This window comes from Pristiophorus japonicus, unplaced genomic scaffold, assembly GCF_044704955.1.
Source record: "Pristiophorus japonicus isolate sPriJap1 unplaced genomic scaffold, sPriJap1.hap1 HAP1_SCAFFOLD_3134, whole genome shotgun sequence".
Classification (NCBI taxonomy): Eukaryota; Metazoa; Chordata; class Chondrichthyes; family Pristiophoridae; genus Pristiophorus; species Pristiophorus japonicus.
The window spans coordinates 2,501-19,556 of record NW_027252927.1 but is presented as its reverse complement, the minus strand read 5'-3'; the positions used below and the strand labels follow the sequence as shown (position 1 = coordinate 19,556).

At 54.8% G+C, this 17,056-nt stretch overlaps 2 protein-coding genes across 2 annotated transcripts; both read right to left on the bottom strand.

Moving 5' to 3' along the window:
- Positions 1-611: 611 nt before the first annotated feature.
- Positions 612-8,440, bottom strand: LOC139249456 (serine/arginine repetitive matrix protein 2-like; the record flags this gene model as incomplete). Its single annotated transcript, XM_070872429.1, has 5 exons — positions 8,343-8,440; positions 3,922-5,122; positions 3,620-3,708; positions 2,596-2,772; positions 612-765 (listed from the first exon to the last, which is right to left on the bottom strand). Coding segments are annotated over exons 1-5 (1,719 nt in total), but the record flags the coding sequence as incomplete, so codon positions are not given.
- A 187-nt stretch (positions 8,441-8,627) lies between these two features.
- LOC139249455 (peroxisomal targeting signal 1 receptor-like) lies at positions 8,628-13,471 on the bottom strand (the record flags this gene model as incomplete). Its single annotated transcript, XM_070872428.1, has 2 exons — positions 8,628-9,834; positions 13,272-13,471. Coding segments are annotated over 2 exons (402 nt in total), but the record flags the coding sequence as incomplete, so codon positions are not given.
- Positions 13,472-17,056: the final 3,585 nt, after the last annotated feature.

Here is a 17,056-nt window from a genome sequence, read left to right as displayed (position 1 = left end):
TCCCGCTCTCACCTGACAGAGCTCTGAGCCCTGGGCCTCTCTCCCTCTCTCCCCCTCCCGCTCTCACCTGACAGAGCTCTGAGCCCTGGGCCTCTCTCTCTCTCTCCCCCTCCCGCTCTCACCTGACAGAGCTCTGAGCCCTGGGCCTCTCTCTCCCCTCCCGCTCTCACCTGACAGAGCTCTGAGCCCTGGGCCTCTCTCTCTCTCCCCCTCCCGCTCTCACCTGACAGAGCTCTGAGCCCTGGGCCTCTCTCTCTCTCCCCTCCCGCTCTCACCTGACAGAGCTGTGAGCCCTGGGCCTCTCTCTCTCTCCCTCTCCCACTCTCACCTGACAGAGCTCTGAGCCCTGGGCCTCTCTCTCTCTCCCCCTCCCACTCTCACCTGACAGAGGTCTGAGCCCTGGGCCTCTCTCTCTCTCCCCCTCCCACTCTCACCTGACAGAGCTCTGAGCCCTGGGCCTCTCTCCCTCTCTCCCCCTCCCACTCTCACCTGACAGAGCTCTGAGCCCTGGGCCTCTCTCCCTCCCTCTCCCCCTCCCTCTCCCCCTCCCACTCTCACCTGACAGAGCTCTGAGCCCTGGGCCTCTCTCCCCCTCCCCCTCCCACTCTCACCTGACAGAGCTCTGAGCCCTGGGCCTCTCGCACTGCGGCCGGGTGCTGGGTCAGGGTGATGTAAGGCAGCTGGCGACACCACGGGTTCCAGCGGGCGAGGAACGACGGCTCCCGAAGCTTGTCCCACTGGATCCGCAGTCCGACTCCTTCCCTCCTGTCGCGGGGTCAGAGGGGCAGGACAGTGAGCTCCGCACTCCCCAGGGTCCTTCCCCCACCTTCCACACTCTCAGACTCACCGCAGGAAAGGTCCAGGCTCCATCTCCGGCCTATGAACCACACTCTCGCGCACACACGTCACCCCTGGGTTCGGGAGGGAGTGAATCAGCTCGGGTTCCTGCTCCTGATCCCTGTCCAGTGACCCCTGGGTTAGGGAGGGAGTGAATCAGCCCGGGTTCCTGCTCCTGATCCCTGTCCAGTGACCCCTGGGTTAGGGAGGGAGTGAATCAGCCCGGGTTCCTGCTCCTGATCCCTGTCCAGTGACCCCTGAGTTAGGGAGGGAGTGAATCAGCCCAGGTTCCTGCTCCTGATCACTGCCCAGTGATCCCTGGGTTAGGGAGTGGGTGTGAAACAGCCCGGGTTCCTGCTCCTGATCCCTGTCCAGTGACCCCTGAGTTAGGGAGGGAGTGAATCAGCCCGGGTTTCTGCTCCTGATCCCTGTCCAGTGACCCCTGGGTTAGGGAGGGGGGTGAATCAGCCCAGGTTCCTGCTCCTGATCACTGCCCAGTGATCCCTGGGTTAGGGAGTGGGTGTGAAACAGCCCGGGTTCCTGCTCCTGATCCCTGTCCAGTGACCCCTCAGTTAGGGAGGGAGTGAATCAGCCCGGGTTCCTGCTCCTGATCCCTGTCCAGTGACCCCTGGGTTAGGGAGGGAGTGAATCAGCCCGGGTTCCTGCTCCTGATCCCTGTCCAGTGACCCCTGGGTTAGGGAGGGCGGTGAATCAGCCCGGGTTCCTGCTCCTGATCCCTGTCCAGTGACCCCTGGGTTAGGGAGGAGGTGAATCAGCCCGGGTTCCTGCTCCTGATCCCTGTCCAGCGACCCCTGGGTTAGGGAGGGGGTGAATCAGCCCGGGTTCCTGCTCCTGATCCCTGTTCAGTGACCCCTGGGTTAGGGAGGAGGTGAATCAGCCCGGGTTCCTGCTCCTGATCCCTGTCCAGTGACCCCTGGGTTAGGGAGGGAGTGAATCAGCCCGGGTTCCTGCTCCTGATCCCTGTCCAGCGACCCCTGGGTTAGGGAGGAGGTGAATCAGCCCAGGTTCCTGCTCCTGATCCCTGTCCAGTGACCCCTGGGTTAGGGAGGGGGGTGAATCAGCCAGGGTTCCTGCTCCTGATCCCTGTCCAGTGACCCCTGGGTTTGGGAGGGAGGGTGTATCTGCTGGATTCTGTTACGGCCAAGGAGCGTAACAGGGTGCTTATTGTCAGCTCACTAATGGGAAAACATGCAGGAGGCACATTGATCAGATGAAATTGCAGCCCACAGACGAACCGGAGCAGTTTGAAGACGACGCCACATATGACCAACAGATTCATATTCAGCCATCAGAAGACCCTGTTGTTGTCAATGAATCTGGACCTTCAATCCCCGACATGGACAGTACCACTCCCATTAGATCGGCTTCCCAGCCTCAAGTCATGAATGACCCGGAGAGCTCACCCAGATCTGGAATTGAACTGAGACGATCAATTAGGGTGCGGAAAGCCCCAGACCATCTCAATTTGTAAATAGGACTGATACCAAGATTTTGGGGGGGAATGATGTCGTGTATGTATGCCTGGGTTTACCTGCCACCAGGGGGAGCGACGGTCGGAGCTCATTGGGCCCCAGACACACACGTGCAGCCCTTGTATATAAAGAAAGCCTCCATGGTTAATCCTCACTTTGAGCTAATAAAGCAGTCAGGTCGCACCTGATTGAGTTCACGGTACTAAACCTGTTGAGTTATTGCATACACAACAGATAGCCCACAGATTACCCGTTACCCACTCACCGGCTCCAGGATTTCTCGGGGAAGGTGAAGGTCCCGGCTGTGATGGTATCGATGTAGTTGAGAGGGACCCGTAGAATCTGGTGGCAGTACAGACCCACAAAGTCATACTGGCAGAGCAACAGGGAGCTGGTGGTAATAAGTACCAGTCGCTCGAACTCTCGGTTCCAGTGGTCAATCCTGGGGGGAGAGGGGCAGAGACTGAGAGACTGAGAGACTGGGACAGGCCCCACCCCGCTCCACTCCACTCCCCTCCACTCCACTCCACTCCGCACCCCACTCCACTCCACTCCCCACCACTCTCCACTCCACTCCCTTCCCCACTCCACTCCACTCCACTCCCCTCTCCACTCCACTCCACTCCCCTCCCCACTCCCCACTCCACTCCGCACTCCACTCCGCACTCCACTCCGCACTCCACTCCGCACTCCACTCCGCACTCCACTCCGCACTCCACTCCGCACTCCACTCCGCACTCCACTCCGCACTCCACTCCACTCCACTCCACTCCCCTCCCCTCCCCTCCCCACTCCACTCCACTCCACTCCCCACTCCACTCCACTCCACTCCCCACTCCACTCTCCACTCCACTCCCCACTCCACTCCCCACTCCACTCCCCACTCCACTCCCCACTCCACTCCACTCCACTCCCCTCCCCTCCCCACTCCACTCCACTCCCCTCCCCACTCCACTCCACTCTCCACTCTCCTCCCCACTCCCCTCCCCACCACCCCACTCTTCGTCTCCCTGACTCTCTCCCTCTCCCTCGCTCTGTATCTCAACCTCTCTCCGCCTGTCTCTGTCCCTCGCTCTGTGTCTCTCTCCCTCTCCCTCGCTCTTCCGCTCTCCCCCTCCCCCTCACTCTCCCCCTCTCTCTCCCTCTTGCTCTGTCTCTCTCCCTCCCTCGCTCCGTTTCTCTCCCTCGCTCTGTCTCTGCCTCTCCCGCTCTCTGCCTCTCCCTCTCTTTCCCCCGCCACCCCCCCCCTCAATTACCCTCTCTCCGCTCCTTCCCTGGGTGTAACTCACTCCGCCAGAAGCCAGGAGCTCTCCACACGCCCCTCTTCCTGGCTCAGTTTGCTCTCTATGTCCTTGACGGCCTCTTCGATAGTCCCGGGCTGAGGGGCAGACAGAGAGAGAGAGGCCGTGAGACGGGTGGTCTTTGGGGTCACAGGACCATACCAGGGACCCAGGACCGTGGGGTGAATCCCACCCTCTCGCCCCCTGCTCAGGCCTGGGGCCGAAGGGTAATTGGCCAAAGTACAGGGAACAAGAAGATCCCACACGCATTAAGCCAGCCCCCTCCCCTACCCCGGCACCCTCCAACTTACCCGTAAAACAAAGTAATCGTCCCGGGGGCCATGGCCACTGGGTGGGATGATGGGGGAGGGGCTGTAGTCGCCCCGCGGGAGGGGCGGGTACCGGAGGAACAGGTCATCGGGGGTGAGGGGGGGCGCAGACTCTCCCACCTGGGCTACGGGGGTAACAGACTCTGCCACTTGGGGCACGGGGGTTGAGGACTCTCCCACTTGCTGGGCGGGGGACCCGGACTCTCCCACCTGCGGGACGGGGGTGGAGCACTCTCCCACATGGGCTAAGGGGGTGGAGGACTCTGCCATTTGAGGAATGAGGCTCACGGACTCTCCCACCTGGACTACGGGGGTAACAGACTCTGCCACTTGGGGCACGGGGGACCCGGACTCTCCCACTTGCGGGACAGGGGTGGAGGACTTTGCCACTTGGGGTATGGGGCTCTCGGAGTCTCCCACCTGCCGGACGGGGGTCCCGGACTCACCCACCTGCGGGGCAGGGGTCCCGGACTCTCCCTCCTGCGGGGCGGGGGTCCCGGACTCTTCCACCTGCCGGACGGGGGTCCTGGACTCTCCCACCTGCCGGACGGGGATCCCGGACTCTCCCACCTGTGGGGCGGGGATCCCGGACTCTTCCACCTGCCGGACGGGGGTCCCGGACTCTCCCACCTGCCGGACGGGGGTCCCGGACTCACCCACCTGCGGGGCAGGGGTCCCGGACTCTCCCTCCTGCGGGGCGGGGGTCCCGGACTCTTCCACCTGCCGGACGGGGGTCCTGGACTCTCCCACCTGCCGGACGGGGATCCCGGACTCTCCCACCTGTGGGGCGGGGATCCCGGACTCTTCCACCTGCCGGACGGGGGTCCCGGACTCTCCCACCTGCCGGACGGGGGTGGAGGACACTCCCACCTGCCGGACGGGGGTCCCGGACTCTCCCACCTGCCGGACGGGGGTCCCGGACTCTCCCACCTGCCGGACGGGGGTGGAGGACACTCCCACCTGCCGGACGGGGGTGAAGGACACTCCCAACTCCACCCCGATGCGGGTGGGGGGGCCTCCCACCTCCCGGGGCATGACGGGGGACTGTGACATGTCCTCAGACCACTGGGACGTAGATTCCAGGGGCGCAGTGCCGCACAACACAAGCTGATCGGACGACACTCCAGCAGGCGAGCGAACCAGGAAGAGACGGAGCACCAACAGGGCCTCGCCCCCGAACCACCTGACACAACCAGCGTCTGCTGAAAAACAAGTTCCAGTTGCCAAGCAACTAGCCGTCAGCACCCGAGGCGCAGAGAGAGAGAGAGAGAGAGAGAGAGGGAGGGAGAGGAGGAATATTAGAGTTTTACAGTGAGGGGTGTATCAGTGTTACAGTGAGGGGTGTGGGGTATATCAGTGTTACAGTGAGGGGTGTATCAGTGTTACAGTGAGGGGCTGGGGTATATCAGTGTTACAGTGAGGGGTGTGGGGTATATCAGTGTTACAGTGAGGGGTGTGGGGTATATCAGTGTTACAGTGAGGGGTGTGGGGTATATCAGTGTTACAGTGAGGGGTGTGGGGTATATCAGTGTTACAGTGAGGGGTGTGGGGTATATCAGTGTTACAGTGAGGTGTGTGGGGTATATCAGTGTTACAGTGAGGGGTGTGGGGTATATCAGTGTTACAGTGAGGGGTGTATCAGTGTTACAGTAAGGGGCTGGGGTATATCAGTGTTACAGAGAGGGGTGTATCAGTGTTACAGTGAGCGGCTGGGGTATATCAGTGTTACAGTGAGGGGAGTGGGGTATATCAGTGTTACAGTGAGAGGTGTGGGGTATATCAGTGTTACAGTGAGGGGTGTGGGGTATATCAATGTTACAGTGAGGGGTGTGGGGTATTTCAGTGTTACAGTGAGGTGTGTGGGGTATATCAGTGTTACAGTGAGGGGTGTGGGGTATATCAGTGTTACAGTGAGGGGTGTATCAGTGTTACAGTGAGGGGCTGGGGTATATCAGTGTTACAGTGAGGGGAGTGGGGTATATCAGTGTTACAGTGAGAGGTGTGGGGTATATCAGTGTTACAGTGAGGGGTGTGGGGTATATCAATGTTACAGTGAGGGGTGTGGGGTATTTCAGTGTTACAGTGAGGTGTGTGGGGTATATCAGTGTTACAGTGAGGGGTGTGGGGTATATCAGTGTTACAGTGAAGGGTGTGGGATATATCAGTGTTACAGTGAGGGGTGTGGGGTATATCAGTGTTACAGTGAGGGGTGTATCAGTGTTACAGTGAGGGGCTGGGGTATATCAGTGTTACAGTGAGGGGTGTGGGGTATATCAGTGTTACAGTGAGGGGTGTGGGGTATATCAGTGTTACAGTGAGGGGTGTGGGATATATCAGTGTTACAGTGAGGGGTGTGGGATATATCAGAATTACAGTGATTCCTGTTAAAGATATTCTGTCTGTGTCTCTGTACCGATCATCATCAGAGACAGTCCCTCGCAATCGAGGAAGACTTGCTTCCACTCGAACAGTGAGTCCTCAGGTGGCTGAACAATCCAATACGAGAGCCACAGTCCCTGTCACAGGTGGGACAGACAGTGGTTGAGGGGAAGGGGAGGGTGGGACTGGTTTGCCGCACGCTCCTTCCGCTGCCTGCGCTTGCTTTCTGCACGCTCTCGGCGACGAGACTCGAGGTGCTCAGCGCCCTCCCGGATGCACTTCCTCCACTTAGGGTGGACTGGTCTTTGGGCCAGGGACTCCCAGGTGTCGGTGGGAATGTTGCACTTTATCAGGGAGGGTGTCCCTTGTAACGTTTCCTCTGCCCACCTGGGGCTCACTTGCCGTGTAGGAGTTCGAGTAGAGCGCTTGCTTTGGGAGTCTCGTGTCGGCCACGAGGACGATGTGGCCCTGCCCAGCGGAGCTGGTCGAGTGTGGTCGGTGCTTCGATGCTGGGGATGTTGGCCTGGTCGAGGACGACGAGATCCAACACGGCCTCCAGTGCGCCAGCGCAGCCTTCGGCCGCCTGAGGAAAAGAGTGTTTGAAGACCAGGCCCTCAAAACTGCCACCAAGCTCATGGTCTACAGGGCTGTAGTGATACCCGCCCTCCTGTATGGCCCAGAGACATGGACCATGTACAGTAGGTATCTCACCCCCAGCTCATGGTCTACAGGGCTGTAGTGATACCCGCCCTCCTGTATGGCTCAGAGACATGGACCATGTACAGTAGACTCCTCAAGTCGCTGGAGAAATACCAACAATGTCTCCGCAAGATCCTACAAATCCCCTGGGAGTACCCATTCATAGAAACATAGACATTTACAGCGCGGAAGGAGGCCATTTCGGCCCATCGTGTCCACGCCGGCCGACAAAGAGCCGCACGGCCCTCGGTCAGCAGCCCTGAAGGTTACAGATAAACCTATGAACAATGAACAATGGCGGAAAGGCAAAGAGCACCCAGCCCAACCAGTCCGCCCCACACAACTGCAACACCCCTTACACTGAAACATTCTACACTCCACCCCAACCGGAGCCGTGTGATCTCCTGGGAGAGGCAAAAACCCAGGCCAATTTAGGGGAAAAAAGCTGGGAAAATTCCTCGCCAACCCATCCAGGCGATCGACACTAGTCCAGGAGATCACCCTGGCCATATTCGATTCCCTGAAGTACTTACCATTATATCTGCACCGGCCAACAAGAGGTCATCCAGTCTAATCCCAATTACCAGCTCTCGGTCCGTAACCCTGCAGGTTGCTGCACTTTAAGGGCCCATCCAACCATCTCTTAAAAGTGGTGAGGGTTTCTGCATCCACCACTCTTCCAGGCAGCGAGTTCCAGATCCCCACAACCCTCTGCGTAAAGAAGCCCCCCCCTCAAATCCCCTCTAAACCTTCCACCAACCACCTTAAAACTATACCCCCTCATAATAGACCTCTCCACCAATGGAAATAGACCCGTACTATCCACTATGTCCAGGCCCCTCAATATTTTGTACATCTCAATGAGGTCTCCTCTCAACCTCCTCTGTTCCAATGAGAACAAACCCAGCCTATCCAATCTGTCCTCAGAACTAAGATTCTCCATTCCAGGCAGCATCCCAGTAAATCTCCTCTGCACCCTCTCTAGTGCAATCGCGTCCTTCCTATAATATGGCGACCAGAACTACACGCAGTACTCCAGCTGTGGCCTAACCCGAGTATTATACAATTTAAGCATAACCGCCCTGCTCTTGTATTCTATGCCTCGGCCAATAAAGGCAAGTGTCCCGTATGCCTTCTTAACCACCTTATCCACCTGGCCTGCTACCTTCAGGGATCTGTGGACAAGCACTCCAAGGTCTCTTTGTTCCTCTAAATGGGAGGTCACTGATTAGTGTAATGTGTATACCCTTTCCTTATTAGCCCTCCCAAAGTGCATCACCTCACACTTCAGCAAATTAAACTCCATTTGCCACTGCTCTGCCCACCTGACCAGTAGATTGAAATCCTCGTGCAGCCCATGACTTATCTCTTCATTATCAACCACACTGCCAATTTTAGTGTCGTTGGCAAACTTCTTAATCATACTCCCTGTATTCAAGTCGAGATCATTGATATACACCACAAAAAGCAAGGGACCCAGTACTGAGCCCTGCGGAACCCCACTGGAAATATCCTTCGAAGCACTGGACAACTCTCCTGAACTGCGGTGTACAGAGATCGGCATTCACCAAAAGTAACACGACTGCAGAAACTTCACAAGGCACATGTGGAATTATCAAAAATCACAACCTTTATTTGGTTGGTGTTTTTACAGTCGGGACACAAGGTCCAGCTCCTGACCACGGACAGACAGCTTGCCAGACGTTTCCCCGACAGTCTTCAGTCCGGGGCATCACGGTGTCAGAATACGTACCTGATAATTAGAATTCATTTATATACTTTTAATATACATTATTGAGATAGAATAAGCTCATTCGTGGGATCCCTCTCTGATCGACTCAAACTCTCTGACACCGTCCCATCAAACACTCCCAGGGCAGGTACAGCATGGGGTTAGATACAGAGTAAAGCTCCCTCTTCACTGTCCCATCAAACACTCCCAGGGCAGGTACAGGGGGTTAGATACAGAGTAAAGCTCCCTCTACACTGTCCCATCAAACACTCCCAGGGCAGGTACAGCACAGGTTAGATACAGAGTAAAGCTCCCTCTACACTGTCCCATCAAACACTCACAGGGCAGGTACAGCACGGGGTTAGATACAGAGTAAAGCTCCCTCTACACCATCCCATCAAACACTCCCAGGGCAGGTACAGGGGGTTAGATACAGAGTAAAGCTCCCTCTACACTGTCCCATCAAACACTCCCAGGTCATGTACAGCACGGGGTTGGATACAGAGTAAAGCTCCCTCTACACCGTCCCATCAAACACTCCCAGGGCAGGTACAGGGGGTTAGATACAGAGTAAAGCTCCCTCTACACTGTCCCATCAAACACTCCCAGGTCAGGTACAGCACGGGGTTAGATACAGAGTAAAGCTCCCTCTACACCGTCCCATCAAACACTCACAGGGCAGGTACAGGGGGTTAGATACAGAGTAAAGCTCCCTCTACACTGTCCCATCAAACACTCCCAGGGCAGGTACAGCACGGGTTAGATACAGAGTATATGGGAAGGTCGGGGCAGGGGGTTGGGAGGTTCACACAGGAAGGGAGGCCGTTGTGATGGTCGGGTCGAGGTGACACTCGCAGACAATGGAGTCATCAGGTTGGCAGAGTCAATGGTCCAGGTTGAAGGCTTTGAGCAAGATGCCCAGATCCCGGGCATCGGCAGCCTGGTACATGTCCGCTTGGCCCAGCATGGACAGGGCCATCCGTAGGGTGCTCCAGATGTTGTCGGACATCTGCCCCCGCTCCCCCTCTGGACCCCGGCTCTTCCTCTGCATGTTCAGTGCCTCCAGAAAGTGTTCCACCGCTTCCCTGAAAGACACCGGTCAAAGGAAAGGTAAGTAAACTAAGCAAGTCACACTACCCCTCCGACAGTGCGGCACTCCCTCAGTACTGCCCCTCCGACAGTGCGGCACTCCCTCAGTACTGCCCCTCCGACAGTGCGGCACTCCCTCAGTACTGCCCCTCCGACAGTGTGGTGCTCCCTCAGTACTGCCCCTCCGACAGTGCGGCACTCCCTCAGTACTGCCCCCTGACAGTGCGGTGCTCCCTCAGTACTGTCCCTCCGACAGTGCGGTGCTCCCTCGGTACTGCCCCTCCGACAGTGCGGCGCTTCCTCAGTACTGCCCCTCCGACACTGCTACCGCTCCCTCAGTACTGCCCCTCCGACAGTGCACGCTCCCTCAGTACTGCCCCTCCGACAGTGCGGCACTCCCTCAGTACTGCCCCTCCGACAGTGCGGCACTCCCTCAGTACTGCCCCTCCGACAGTGCGGCGCTCCCTCAGTACTGCCCCTCCGACAGTGCGGCGCTCCCTCAGTACTGTCCCTCCGACAGTGAGGTGCTCCCTCAGTACTGCCCCTCCGACAGTGCAGCACTCCCTCAGTACTGCCCCTCCGACAGTGCGGCACTCCCTCAGTACTGCCCCTCCGACAGTGCAGCACTGTATTTACGAAAGGATATAGTTGCATTGGAGGCAGTTCAGAGAAGGTTCACTCGGTTGATTCCGGGGATGAGGGGGTTGACTTATGAGGAAAGGTTGAGGAGGTTGGGCCTCTACTCATTGGAATTTAGAAGAATGAGAGGTGATCTTATCGAAACGTATAAGATTATGAGGGGGCTTGATAAGGTGGATGCAGAGAGGATGTTTCCACTGATGGGGGAGACTATAACTAGGGGGCATGGTCTTAGAATAAGGGACCATCCATTTAAAACTGAGATGAGGAGGAATTTCTTCTCTGAGAGTTGTAAATCTGTGGAATTCGCTGCCTCAGAGAGCTGTGGAAGCCGGGACATTGAATATATTTAAGACAGAGATAGACAGAGATAACCGATAAGGGGATAAGGGGGCGGGCAGGGAAGTGGAGCTGAGTCCATGATCGGATCAGCCATGATGGTGTTAAATGGCGGAGCAGGCTCGAGGGGCCGAATGGCCTACTCCTGCTTCTATTTCTGATGTTCTTGGTCCAGTGGCAAGGGTTAACCAAGACGACTGGAGAGCAGCTCTGCTGCAAGGACCTATGAACCAGGCGAGTGCAGTCCCACCCAGCCGGACGATGGTGGAGAGGCGTTGGAGGAGGATGGAACAGTCAACCGTGTCAAAGGCTGCAGACAGGTCCAGAAGCACGAGGAGGGATACCTTGTCACGGTCAGTCATAAATAATGTCGTTTGTGACTGTTTCGATACTGTGGCAAGGGCGGAAACCAGATCGAAGGGGTTAAAACATGGAGTTCCGGGACAGATGGGCCTGGGTCTGGGAGGTGACAACACGTTCAAGGACTTGGGAGAGGAAAGGGAGGTTGGAGATGGGGCGATAGCTTGCAAACACCGTGGGGGATAAGGGTGGGTTTTTTTTGAGGAGAGGGGTGATGACGGCAGGTTTGAGGGCGAGGGGGAACAGTACCTGAGGAGCGCGAACCGGTAACAATGTCGGCTAACATGGGAGCCAGAAATGGACACTGGATGGACAGCAGTTTGGTGGGAATAGGGTCGAGAGAGCAGGAACATAAGAACATCAGAAATAGGAACAGGAGTAGGCCATTCGGCCCCTCGAGCCTGCTCCACCACTTAACACCATCATGGCTGATCCGATCATGGACTCAGCTCCACTTCCCAGCCAGCTCCCTTATTCCTTTATCGGTTAAGAAACTGTCTATTTCTGTCTTAAATTTATTCAATGTCCCGGCTTCCACAGCTCTCTGAGGCAGAGAATTCCACAGATTTACAACCCTCAGAGAGAAGAAATTCCTCCTCATCTCAGTTTTAAATGGGCGGCCCCTCATTCTAAGACCATGGCCCCTAGTTCTAATCTCCCCCATCAGTGGGAACATCCTCTCTGCATCCACCTTGTCGAGCCCCCTCATTATCTTAAACATTTCGATAAGATCACCTCTCATTCTTCTGAATTCCAATGAGCAGAGGCCCAACCTCCTCAACCTTTCCTCATAAGTCAACCCCCTCATCTCCGGAATCAACCGAGTGAACCTTCTCTGAACTGCTTCCAAAGCAAGTATATCCTTTCGTAAATATGGAAACCAAAACTGCACGCAGTACTCCAGGTGTGGCCTCACCAATACCCTGGAAAACTGTAGCAAGACTTCCCTGCTTTTTTACTCCATCCCCTTTGCAATAAAGGCCAAGATACCATTGGCCTTCCTGATCACTTGCTGTACCTGCATACTAACCTTTTGTGTTTCATGCACAAGTAACCCCCAGGTCCCGCTGTACTGCGGCACTTTGCAATCTTTCTCCATTTAAATAATAACTTGCTCTTTGATTTTTTTCTGCCAAAGTGCATGACCTCACACTTTCCAACATTATACTCCATCTGCCAATTTTTTGCCCATTCACTGAGCCTGTCTATGTCCTTTAGCAGGTTTTTTGTGTCCTCCTCACACATTGCTTTTCCTCCCATCTTTGTATCGTCAGCAAACTTGGCTACGTTACACTCGGTCCCTTCTTCCAAGTTGTTAATATAGATTGTAAATAGTTGGGGACCCAGCACTGATCCCTGCGGCACCCCACTAGTTACTGATTGCCGAGAATGAACCATTTATCCCGACTCTCTGTTTTCTGTTAGTTAGCCAATCCTCTATCCATGCTAATATATTACCCCCGACCCCGTGAACTTTTATCTTGTGCAGTAACCTTTTATGTGGCACCTTGTCAAATGCCTTCTGGAAGTCCAAATATACCACATCTACTGGTTCCCCCTTATCCACCCTGTTCGTTACATCCTCAAAGAATTCCAGCAAATTTGTCAAACATGATTTCCCTTCATAAAACCACGCTGACTCTGCCTGACTGAATTATGTTTTTCCAAATGTCCTGCTGCAGAATTTTTTTATCATAGACTCCAACATTTTCCCAACCACAGATGTCAGGCTAACTGGTCTATAGTTTCCTGCTTTTTGTCTGCCTCCTTTTTTAAACAGGGGCGTTACATTTGCAGTTTTCCAATCTGCTGGGACCTCCCCAGAATCCAGGGAATGTTGGTAAATTACAACCAATGCATCCACTATCCCTGCCGTTACTTCTCTGAAGACCCGAGGATGCAAGCCATCAGGTCCAGGGGATCTATCCGCCTTTAGTCCTATTATCGTACTGAGTACTCAATCACTGAGTACACAATCCTCAGTGATTGTGGTTGTCCGCCGAAGATATTGAAATCTGCGCCCCCCGCCCCCGGACTCGAGAACGGTCCCCGGGCCCCCGGTGGGTGGGGAGCCAAGAAGTTGCCCACTCCCTACCTGTGCGCCCCCAGGTTGATGCAGCTAATCCCCAGGTTGTAGCGGGAACGGATAAATCCAGGCTGGAGCTCGAGGGCCTGGCGATAGGCTTCCACCGCCTCCTCACTCCGAGAGCCGTTGGCCAAGGTCGCTCCGAGTTTATTCCACAGTAGGTAATCCTGGGGCGGGGGGAGGGAGAGAGGGAGAGGGTGAGCGAGAGTGGGAGAGACAGAGGGGAATAGAGAGAGAGAGAGAGAGAGAGAGAGAGGGGAATAGAGAGAGAGGGAGAGAGAGAGAGAGAGAGAGAGAGAGGTTAAAGAGAGAGTGAGAGGGTGAGAGAGAGGCAGAGGGGGAGAGAGAGAGAGGGAGACAGAGAGAGAGGGAGACAGAGAGAGAGGGAGACAGAGAGAGAGAAGGAGAAGGAGACAGAGAGAGAGAGAGAGAGAGGGGTGACACAGAGAGAGAGAGGGAGAGGGAGAGAGAGAGAGGGGGCGAGGGAGAGAGAGAGAGGGAGAGAGGTTAGTGAGAGAGTGAGAGGGTGAGAGAGAGGCAGAGGGTGAGAGAGGGAGACAGAGAGGGGGTGCGAGGGAGAGAGAGAGAGGGGGCGAGGGAGAGAGAGGGGGAGAGGTTAAAGAGAGAGAGAGTGAGAGGGTGAGAGAGAGGCAGAGGGGGAGAGGGTGAGAGAGAGAGTGAGAACATAAGAACATAAGAATTAGGAACAGGAGTAGGCCATCTAGCCCCTCGAGCCTGCTCTGCCATTCAACAAGACCATGGCTGATCTGGCCGTGGACTCAGCTCCACTTACCCGCCCATTTATCCCGACTCTCTGCTTTCTGTTCTCCAGCCAATTCTCTATCCATGCTAATACATTTCCTCTGACTCCGCGTACCTCTATCTTCTGCAGTAACCTTTTGTGTGGCACCTTATCGAATGCCTTTTGGAAATCTAAATACACCACATCCATCGGTACACCTCTATCCACCATGCTCATTATATCCTCAAAGAATTCCAGTAAATTAGTTAAACATGATTTCCCCTTCATGAATCCATGCTGCGTCTGCTTGATTGCACTATGCCTATCTAGATGTCCCGCTATTTCTTCCTTAATAATAGTTTCAAGCATTTTCCCCACTACAGATGTTAAACTAACCAGCCTATCGTTACCTGCCTTTTGTAAACAGAGGCGTTACATTAGCTGCTTTCCAATCCGCTGGTACCTCCCCAGAGTCCAGAGAATTTTGGTAGATTATAATGAATGCATCTGCTATAACTTCCGCCATCTCTTTTAATACCCTGGGATGCATTTCATCAGGACCAGGGGACTTGTCTACCTTGAGTCCCATTAGCCTGTCCAGCACTACCTCCCTAGTGATAGTGATTGTCTCAAGGTCCTCCCTTCCCACATTCCTGTGACCAGCAATTTTTCGCATGGTTTTTGTGTCTTTCACTGTGAAGACCGAAGCAAAATAATTGTTTAAGGTCTCAGCCATTTCCACATTTCCCATTATTAAATCCCCCTTCTCATCTTCTAAGGGACCAACATTTACTTTAGTCACTCTTTTCCGTTTTATAGATCTGTAAAAGCTTTTACTATCTGTTTTTATGTTTTGCGCAAGTTTACCTTCGTAATCTATCTTTCCTTTCTTTATTGCTTTCTTAGTCATTCTTTGCTGTGGTTTAAAATTTTCCCAACCTTCTAGTTTCCCACTAACCTTGGCCACCTTATACGCATTGGTCTTTAATTTGATACTCTCCTTTATTTCCTTTGTTATCCACGGCTGGTTATCCCTTCTCTTACCGCCCTTCTTTTTCACTGGAATATATTTTTGTTGAGCACTATGAAAGAGCTCCTTAAAAGTCCTCCACTGTTCCTCAATTGTGGCACCGTTTAGTCTGTGTTTCCAGTCTACTTTAGCCAACTCTGCCCTCATCCCACTGTAGTCTCCTTTGTTTAAGCATAGTACGCTCATTTCTGACACAACTTCCTCACCCTCAATCTGTATTACAAATTCAACCATACTGTGATCACTCATTCCGAGAGGATCTTTTACTCGGAGATCGTTTATTTTTCCTGTCTCATTACACAGGACCAGATCTAAGATAGCTTGCTCCCTTGTAGGTTCTGTGACATACTGTTCTAAGAAACAATCCCGTATGCATTCTATGAATTCCTCCTCCAGGCTACCCCGTGCGATCTGCTTTGACCAATCGATATGTAGGTTAAAATCCCCCATGACTACTGCCGTTCCTTTTTCACATGCCTCCATTATTCCCTTGATTATTGCCCGCCCCTCCATGAAGTTATTATTTGGGGGCCTATAAACTACGCCCACCAGTGACTTTTTCCCCTTACTATCTCTAATCTCCACCCACATAGATTCAACATTTTGTTCATTAGAGCCAATATCGTCTCTCACAACTGCCCTGAGAGGGGGAGAGAGTAAGGGGGCAACACAGAGCGAGGGAGAGAAAGAGAGAGAAGGTGAGAGAGAGAGGGAGAGAGCCGGAGAGAGGAGGAGAGGGAGAGAAGGGGAGAGAGAGAGAGAGAGAGAGAGGCGGACAGAGAGAGAGAGAGAGAGAGAGAGAGAGAGAGAGAGAGTGCTGTGGGACGGAGGAGCGGGAGCGAGTGGGAGAGAGTGCTGTGGGACAGGGGAGAGAGAGAGAGAGAGAGAGAGAGAGAGAGAGAGAGAGAGAGAGAGAGAGAGAGAGAGAGAGATATTGATGCGGGACATGGGAGAGAGACAGGGAGAGAGACAGGGAGAGTCCTGTGGGATGGAGGAGGGAGAGCGAGCTGTGGGACAGAGGGGGAGAGAGAGAGAGAGAGAGAAACAGGGAGAGTCCAGTGGGACGGAGGAGGAGAGATAGAGAGAGAGAGAGAGAGAGAGAGAGAGAGAAAGAGCGCACGCTGTGGGATGGAGGAGAGAGAGAGAGAGAACGCGCTGTGGGACGGAGGAGAGAGGGAGAGGGAGAGAGAGGGAGAGAGAGAGAGAGAGAGTGTGCTGTGGGACGGAGGAGAGAGAGAGTGAGTGTGCTGTGGGACGGAGGAGAGAGAGAGAGAGAGAGAGAGCGCGCTGTGGGACGGAGGGGAGAGGGAGAGAGAGAGGGAGAGAGAGAGAGAGAGAGAGTGCTGTGGGACGGAGGAGAGAGAGAGTGAGCGTACTGTGGGACGGAGGAGAGAGAGAGAGAGAGAGAGAGAGAGAGAGTGCTGTGGGACGGAGGAGAGATAAGAGAGAGAGAGAGAGAGAGAGTGCTGTGGGACAGAGGAGGAGGAGGAGAGAGTGAGACAGGGAGAGTGCCGTGGGACGGAGGGGGGAGAGAGAGAGAGAGAGAGAGAGAGATGTGGGACGGAGTGAGAGAGAGACAGAGTGTGTTGTGGGACTGAGGAAAGAGAGACAGAGAGAGCGCTGTGGGGCGGAGGAGAGAGAGAGAGAGAGAGAGAGAGAGATAGAGACAGAGAGCGCTTTGGGACGGAGAGGAGAGAGAGAGAGGAAGATGTGGCATGGAGGGAGAGAGAGACAGAGAGAGAGAGAAAGAGACAGAGAGGCAGGGAGCGCGCTGTGGGATGGAGGAGAGAGAGAGAGAGCGAGAGAGAGAGAGTGTGCTGTGGGACGGAGGAGAGAGAGATAGAGACAGGGACAGCGCTGTGGGATGGAGGAGAGAGAGAGAGAGAGACAGAGAGTGCTGTGGGACGGAGGAGAGAGAGAGAGAGAGACAGAGTGCGCTGTGGGATGGAGGGAGAGAGAGACAGGGAGAGTGCTGTGGGACGGAGGAGAGAGAGAGAGACAGAGAGAGAGAGAGAGAGAGAG